This window comes from Triticum urartu, chromosome 6A, assembly GCF_056163025.1.
Source record: "Triticum urartu cultivar PI428250 chromosome 6A, HENAU_Tu73, whole genome shotgun sequence".
NCBI classification, from domain to species: domain Eukaryota; kingdom Viridiplantae; phylum Streptophyta; class Magnoliopsida; order Poales; family Poaceae; genus Triticum; species Triticum urartu.
In genome coordinates, this window is record NC_141878.1 from 462,884,181 (window position 1) to 462,892,719 (window position 8,539).

An 8,539-nucleotide genomic window follows, 5' to 3' on the forward strand; every position below is an offset into this window, starting at 1 on the left:
GCGGTAAAGCTACGTCTTCCCAAGAACTCGGCCTCGGTCATGCACAGGAGTACTGTGTTACTATGATTCATGACACGTTTGAGCGGCATCTGGAGTGAATTGACTAGAGTGGTAAACGCCCAATTCACGCGGGTCACGTCACGAGCGCCGGCATGTTTGTTGACAGCGCCGAAAAGCCGATAGATTTGGGTGATGCAAAGGACAGTACCGGACTTCTCTTCTAATCCAATTATACGTGTATAGTCCAGTGTGAAAAGAAGTCTTTTTTCCTCCGGGTCGTTGAGATGAAAGAAAGAAAAAACCTTTCGGCTGTACGTGCAAACTGTCAAACTGGGCGTGACAGCAGCACGACCCATCGCCATCGACGTAACAGCCAGCGACCCCACGCCGCAGCACAGAGCAGTGAATCCTATGTGGCCGTGGCAATGTGTTGACGCTGAGCACCCACAGTATTTCTTTGCACAAGACTTGATAGCATACTGAACTTCACAGGACCTTTCAAGACCGCTCTTTATGACCAAACTGTAGGTACTCCGAACAGCACATACATGACCAAAGACTACAACCAAGAAGAGCGTCAGTACAGCAGCAATCTGAACTTTGGCCGGCCATTGATTGCAAAAATAAATCCCAGTTGATCCACAGCAACGCCAGACATTATTTGGCTGATAGCTTTCAAACGTTCATGTTTGATTCTAGACCTCTACCAGAACCTATGGACGGCACTAGTAGATCAACCCAGCATTCCTGAGTCTCCACTTGCACACCAGCTCATCCTTACAACAGAAAGAGAGAGACGGACAAAACAGAGGCAACGAGCCAGCCGAAAGCTCACCCTAAAACGATGGGAACTATAGCATGTCCTTCAAGAAATGTCTAAAATGCATGGCGCCGGGGAATACAGCCGACGGAAGAGGCCGAGTCAATACCCGAACCACCACCATTGCTCTGTGCTAAGGACCTTTCAAGTAAGATCCTTATCACCTAGCAAAGGATTTTTTTTTTCATTGCGCGGTTCGTTCTTGACTCAGGCTCGGCGTCACCGGTCCTCCCCAAGGCAAAATCCACCCTAACACTCAGGCGTTGCACATTGCAGCGCCGTCTTGATCTTCTTGATAGTGCAGGAGATAAGATTGTTCACGGTCTCGACGGATTCCACGGTGAGCTTGGCGGTGGGCTGGCTGTTCACAAGAATCTGGAATGCCACGGTCAGCAGAGAGCCGCCGGTCTTGTGCTCGCTGCCGATGCTAGGACCATCGGGCAGAATGGCAAATCCAGATGGCAGCAGAGCAACATAGGTGGAGTCCCCGCCGTTCATGACGAGCTGCATCGCCGGGATGTCCACAGGAGCGTATACAACAATCGACCCAGATGCATCAGTGCACGTTTCCTGAAGGATCAGCATGCTGCTCTGGTTGGCACTCATAGCCTGCAGCAGAAGGTATGAATAATCAGAGTTTTTTTTTATAACATTTGGTAATATCAATAGTAAAACTCAAAATATCCAGAACAAAAATGTTGAAATTTTGATGGAGCAGTCAATAGTTTGTATCTGACAATTAAACAGTTCAGAAACGAGAGCACATGGCACATTATCTGCACGAGGAAAGGTGTGGTTCTTCTTTTCTTTTCTTAAGAAGTTTTTGGGATCAGGATCTACACGATCTGCACAAAGGATCCGGGACAGCTTTGGGTTTGGATTCTAACACTTTGTACGCATTACAAAACAGTAATGAAAGTTGTCAACCTGACACCTTTTCAAGCAGATCTGCCCCTCGTTCCCCAGTTTGGTCCCAGTTTTGGACCCTTCCGCAGACGTTGTGTAAAAGTGTGGCGCTACTCATTCTAGACTTTCTAGTCGGCTTTAGCTTTTGGCCCATGATTACGACCTTTTCTCAGCTGCCCTAGACTCCTAACAGTACTTGATGGAAAGTTGCCAGACTTTTCTTTGTGATCTTCTCCTTGTCATCATTGGTTCACAACATAGTGATTATTACTGGATAATGGATATGGTGTTGAAGTATTATTCTATGTGACAGCTCCCAGACTATCGTCAGCTAGCCTATATTTGTGACATCCAGAAACTATTCCATTTATGTAAAAAAAATCCAGAGTTCAGTAAGCTGTTTGTGATGTCAGTGGTCAGCTAGAAAGTGACGTGAAATGGAGTACTAAATCATTTTCTTAATCAAGTACTAAATCCATCTAAGTACACTTCAAAAATTATGCACAGCCATATACCAATTCATGGGTAAGCATGTGGAACAAACAACAAAAATGTTGCTAGTTCATATCTGATCTAGTGAAAGTGATGTGCTATACCCTAGACATATCGCCATTCTGGGAAAACCTCTTTAACCAGTTAAGAGTTAACTATTAAAGAAGTAATAGAACAGAAGCAGATTAAGTAATACTCACACTGGCTCTGAGAAGGGATACCGAATTTCCATTCTGATGCCCCTTTGCAATTCGAGCCATCTCCTGCATGGGCCCTCCATTACTGAGGATGTCCCACTCGGCACGCAGCTGTTCATCACGCAGAAAGTCGAACAACTTCTCAGGGGCAATAGGCACCCATACAGAAGTGGCGGCACTCAGCACCACCCCTGGTGGCTCCCCAGGCTCGCTCACGCTCTTTCGTGCCATGACACGCACATCCTCACCGATGCTACCTGTTGCACCATCCAGCTTGCTCCATTCACGCGCAGATGATGCGCTCACCCCCGCACAGAAGTTCTCCGTCATCCTGCGTGCAAGCTTCAGCATGCTACGCTTACCCTCTTGCGATATAGCTGGCACCAAATGCAACATATTATTATCGACATTCTAAATAAGTGTACTTACCAAAGTATTGTTTTGAACAGAATAGAATTACTTCAAAAGTAGTAGTCTTATTTGTAAAGTAGTAAGCTACTTGATAAAATGGGGTCTTAATATTAAAATGCAGCTAGCGTGTGTTATTTGGCATAGAAACAGTGAGCTTTACAGGGTGTACATGGAAAATGGGAAAGGTTCCGAAATTTCTGTACCTGTTGGTTCATTAGGTGACACTGTAGCAGAGGACATGAGGATGGCCAGGCATTCACACTGGCGCTGCAGAGTGGCGAGCCAACGGCTGGCGCCAAAGGCAAGACCAGATCGGAGAAGTGGTCGGTAGAACTGATGGACAGATGCCTCATCGTATTCAGTATGCTCAACCCATGTGACCTACAGGGTAAATGCATCTGTTAGCCATAAATGCACGCCCACATGCAATTGTCTTGGGGTGTTGTAATACAACAACCGAGTTCTGAGCGCAACACAAACACACAACTGTGGGTACACAGTGCAGAGTGCAGAGATTAGATAGCTCTTTTTTTAACCATATGATGTAGTACTTCTGTTTTGAAGTAAAAACGTGAAATCTACACATTGGGCAGTTTGCCAGTTAACCAGTCCCAAGATGTGGACCTACTGATGGTCCATGGGTTCCACCATAACTTCTAGTGTGCAATTGTTGAATACTTGAATTGTAGTAGTTTGTACCAGGCATACCATTTTACTATTACTGTGGTGAGACTTGGAAAGGATACGTAAGAGATTTAGTAACATGGAAGGAAGTGATCCACAATAAGAAATGAAAACGGCTTGTGTATAAATAAAAGAAGAAATTACATCCAGAGCAAGATAAGAGCATATCTCTAGTTTTATAATAGAATAGCAGATACTTCTGCACATGGATTTGCCAGCAAATTTTGACATCAGTCTGATGCTACATTGTTGATTTCTTGTCTGCAAACTCCCAAATGATGCATAGAGACTACTTCTAGAATATTTCTTCCTTTTGAGATCCTAAAATAGATGTCATCAAAAAGTGATGCGTACATATAAGACAGCGCATGATCAAGGTGTTCAAGAAACGGAAGAACCCCCCCCCCCCAAAGTTCCTGGAACATCGACTAATTGCTCCTGAAATTGATCGCATAACTCACAGGACTACTATTTACTTCAACAAACTAATAAAAGAGATCTATCATTGTGTTTTCACAAGAAAACGAGTTATTTCTCACTTGTGCACAACCAGTTTTTAAAGCAAATCAGTTTCCTTAATCAGGTCCACATATTAAGAATGTCTCAAGATCTGTGCAAAGCTCAGGCACACAGACATAACAAAGGAAATGAGCAAGTGTCGCAGATTTCAACATGTCAGGAACACCTTGAAAAAATACAAGACAATAAGTTACCCAAGGTGCTCCATCCAAGGGGTAGAAGCATCTAATCCCCTAGAAAAGTTGGTGGTTCAATTAAACAAGCAGATCAACATGCTTGGGTAATTGTGTTGGATCCACAGAAATGTTTAATTACTCCGGGTAGCTTGTTTAATCCATCTCCTCGTTGACCAATTGATTTCTTTATGTGGGTGGTGGGTTCATGACCCTAACTAATCAATTAGGCCTTGACTTGTGAACACTATGTTGCATGGGCATCATCAAATCACATTATAAATTAATCAGCAAGATAAAACAAACACTTCCGAAAACAACGCCACTCTCCCCAAATTCTAAGAGAAGGTACAGTGGTAGTGGAGAAGTAGTGGAAGTAACATGGTTACTACTAATGCCCCCGGAAAACTTTGACCAGTTACTTTCATGCAAAAGTTCCAGTCGCAAACTACAGTGATCATAATGTTCGTTTTGAATATGCCAACGTTTCTTTGCACTAAAGAGACAGATAACTTAACTTTACCCATCAAAATAATCATTTTCAATTCCTCAAAAAAATGCAAAGGGCAATCGAAGAGAACTATTTGATAAAGAAAACATGTAAGATGGATCTTGTGTTCTTGTTATTACCTTGCAGTAGCCATTGGGAGTGTCTTGCATCACACAGCCGGAAGGTAGCCTCCTGCACTTCAAGTTTGCACCTGCGGATGTCGTAGCAGAATTTTGATTGCTCAACAGCCCATTAATGGACACATCCACCACTGCCCAGGCACCCTCAGCCAGCTGCTTGCAAAACCTGAGAAAAATAACCTCCCTTATGGGGACCAGAGGTGAGAGCACCTGTAGCTCAGCCTTCATCTGTTGCAAGAAAAAACAAGTAAAAATTAGCAACTCAGACTCAGAGGTCACATGTGTCGACACTCCTTGCATACGATGGGCACTGGGGACTGTTAGGCACTTACTAGCAGCAACGCTCCATTTCTGCTTCCACCAATGCCGTTAGACACCTCCTCAAGGATTGTGGCCTTAGCAATCATGCACGAGAACATGTCGGACCACCGCCTCTGTGAAATGATCAAATGAATGGAGCAACATCAGCATACTAAGCATAATATAACCACCTTCTATAAGTAGGAACAAATGTATGAAGGGGAAAAAGTATGAGCTCGAACCTCGTCCATTAGGGTCTCTACAAGGGCAACACTATTGTCGATGATGACCAGGCCGGACTCCCTAGAGGCCTCAGACACAAATCCAACAGGCTTCATGCCAATGCAATGCTGGGAGGAGTGGAGATACTCCTCAAAGTTGAGTGACTCCTTGTCCGGAAAACCAGGCAATCCCGTAACCCACAAAGGATCATCAGTCTGTGCCATCTTGACAAGTTCATCCATTGCGCTGATTGCAAGCTCCAAGAACACAGACCTGTCAATGTCCACCATCGATGCTAAAGCAGACCCGGTGGCCCGTGCTGGTGTGATGACGGTGCCCATGGAGCTCGAGGCACCCCCGGCATACTCACTCATCATACCGTGCATCGAAGGCTGCATAGACCCTATGCCGCCGATTCCCCCGACTGCTAGCTCCAGTGAGGAGTTCGGCAGGGGCATCGACAGGTGTGGCTGCAGCTGGAGTGGTGACAGAAGGGACACGGGTTTGCCGAGGAACTTGGTGGCGAGGGTGCAGACACGGTTGAGTTCGTCCTTGAGCCGTGCATTCTCGATGCGCAGGTGCTGCTCCTCCAGGGAGACCTCCCCAAGCATGGCCGGGCTGCCGCAGCCGCCGCACATTGGGGTGCGCATGGCCTCCCTGATGGTCAGGTTCTCCGTGCGCAGCTTCTCGTTCTCCTGCTTCAGCAGCGCGTTCTCGTGCCGCTCCAGTTGCGTCTGGGCGCGGAAACGACGCGTCAGGATTCGCACGAGACCACCAAATGAGAAATGGATCGCGGATGGTAAATCTACTTACCTTCATCTGCGTGCGGCGGTTCTGGAACCAGAACTTGACCTGCCGCGCGTCCAGGGAGAGCCTCTTGCTGAGCTCGGCGCGCTGCTTCTCGTCCGGGTGGGGGCACTCCTTGAACAGCCTACACGAGGCGGAGAGGACGACGAACCCATGCATGAGAGGACAAGAGGAAAAAGGCGGAGAGAAGGTGGATGCAAATAGCTTTGGGCGGTGGCTCTTACGCTTCGAGCTCCTGGATCTGCTGCGGCGTGTGGCGGTGGTAGCGCTTCTTGCGCTTGCGGGGGTTGCTGCCGCTGGGCTCGGCGTCGTCGTCGTCGTCGCCGACGCCGGAGATGGCGTCCAGGTGGTCGCTCCCCGACCGGCTGTCGTTCTGCGCCTCCGCGTCCCTGGCCATCGCGCCGCCCGCGCCGTCAGCAAACATCCGCCCGCCTATGCCGCCGTCTCGGCCGCCGGCGTTGTCCTGAAAACAAACAAACAAAAAACTCTACCAATCACCCACCGCGCCAAAGCGAAGCAAAGCGAAATAGCGTTCCGGCCGTGACGACGTACCAGCCCGAGGGAGAGCGCGGGCGAGGACGAGAAGGCGCCGGCGTAAGGGAACTGCATGCCGCCGCCTCCGCCGCCGCCGTCGAAGAGGCCCCCGAAGCTCATCCTCCCACGTCCCCCGGGATGAGCAGACACGGCACGAGTGCAGACCCGCGTCGCCTTTTCACCGTCTCTATCCTGCGTCCCAAAAAGGGCCTGCGCCCTGGATCTGCACACCTCACGACCCGAATCCTCGGCTGCGTGCGGCTCTGGACGGGGTGGAGGTAGAGAGAGACCCGCCCCGCTGCCTCGCCTCGGCCACCCTCTTTCTACTACCACTGCTACTCCTGCGAGATTAGGCTCCTCCTCAAAACCCTAACCCTCCACGGCGAAGAGAGGATTAGAATAAGGGAGGGGAGGAGAGGAGAGGAGAGGCGAGGGCGAGCGAGCGAGAGCCGGCGATTAAAGAAAGCTTTATGCACGGGGGGATGGGAAGGGGACGGGAGGGTCAAAATGGCAAGACGACGATACGAGGGGAGCGATGGGGGGAGGACTCCCCGGGTGTGGACGCACGGAAAAAGGGTGGGGAGAAACGCGAGGCGCTGACGCTGATGCAGCGCAGTCAAACGGGCGGTGCGGTGCCTGTTTTTTGTTGCCTTCCGCCGCTCCGCTTACTTTCTTGCGCCCGGTCCGGGCCCGTTTCGTCCCCGCCTCCACGGCGTCGTCTGCTGCTAGCTCCTCTGGCCCGACCGGCGCGCCGGCTCCTTTGCTTGCGTGCCGGGGCTGGTGAACCCGTTTCCGTTTCATCCGTGGGCTGCTCACTAACTGTGTTGCTTGAATTATTTTTTTGTTAATGTTAATAATAATAACGTGACGGTGCGAATGATTTTTCAGACCGTTTATGGCAGCTCTCCCAGGCGATCTGGAGTAAATCAGATTTATTCGGATATCTTATTAGTGATGAGGAATCTCCTATTCATGGACACGCGTCTTCTTGACTCTCTCTTTCTTCCCAAGTCTCGACACGGCGTAGAGCATGCCTGACGAGCTGAATCAAGCAATGGTTGTGATAGGGCGAGACAGCGTTGTTCGTGGCGGCGGGCGATGGATAATTCATAATTTTGTTGGCGGTATCGTAATGTCGGTCTAACTATTTAAAACAAAAGCTTGGGAGTCAACGTAATGACAGCTGCGGCGTGCGGGCGAAGAGACAGGATAGGAGTGACGATGGTCGGGAAGGGATAATGCTGAGGCGGTTGCCGGATAAAAGGAGAAGGTGTCGATTCACCAAATGCTAGTTAAGACTAATAAATAGATTGGTTGTTTTGTTGAGTATATGATAGGGTAGAAGGAGTATGTGATAAATAGTTTGTCACGTGACCTGTTAAGGTAAAAAATTGATTATGGTATAAATTTCCTTCCACAAATAATTATTAGGGACCCCACTCGCCATCCGTCCACAAAGAAGGTCTGGGGGAATAGGAGATCCCAAGGTACAATGCGATGAGTGGATGTCGTAACCGACAGGCCCAGCATCCACGGGGGCCATCATATATGCAGGCTCTAGCAGAGTACTAGGGCATCGATGAGATTGGCGGTTGGTTGTTCTTCCTCACCTACTCCCTCATCCCCTTTCCCGATTCTCTCTTCTTTCCTCCTCAATCTTGTAATTCCGGATAATATTACTACTTATCAATCGATACATCAGCGAGAGACTAGTGTGATCCTATCAGTTGGTATTTAAGGCAAGCCATACTACCGCCGCCACCCACGCTGGACCGCCACCACCAAACGCGTTGGAAGACGAGTGAGCGCATTGACTCCATGGAGGAGCAAATCGCCAAATTTGT

General features: G+C 48.8%; 1 protein-coding gene across 1 annotated transcript; it reads right to left on the reverse strand.

Moving 5' to 3' along the window:
* Positions 1-581: 581 nt before the first annotated feature.
* On the reverse strand, positions 582-7,224 carry LOC125514086 (homeobox-leucine zipper protein ROC5-like). The gene is made up of 9 exons (XM_048679337.2): positions 6,714-7,224; positions 6,386-6,624; positions 6,168-6,285; positions 5,375-6,088; positions 5,165-5,266; positions 4,833-5,060; positions 3,030-3,207; positions 2,419-2,792; positions 582-1,429 (listed from the first exon to the last, which is right to left on the reverse strand). The coding sequence occupies exons 1-9, from the start codon at positions 6,813-6,815 to the stop codon at positions 1,070-1,072; spliced, it is 2,415 nt and encodes an 804-aa protein (XP_048535294.2). The 5' UTR covers positions 6,816-7,224; the 3' UTR covers positions 582-1,069.
* Positions 7,225-8,539: the final 1,315 nt, after the last annotated feature.

Bases quoted from the DNA above. Each gene is read 5' to 3' on its own strand.
- LOC125514086 (XM_048679337.2), bottom strand. From the start codon at position 6,815: ATGAGCTTCGGGGGCCTCTTCGACGGCGGCGGCGGAGGCGGCGGCATG. The intron at 3,208-4,832 runs GTAATAACAAGA...TTTACCCTGTAG, and splicing joins CTCCCAATGGCTACTGCAAG to GTCACATGGGTTGAGCATAC. The intron at 1,430-2,418 runs GTGAGTATTACT...CTTCTGCTGCAG, and splicing joins TATCCCTTCTCAGAGCCAGT to GCTATGAGTGCCAACCAGAG.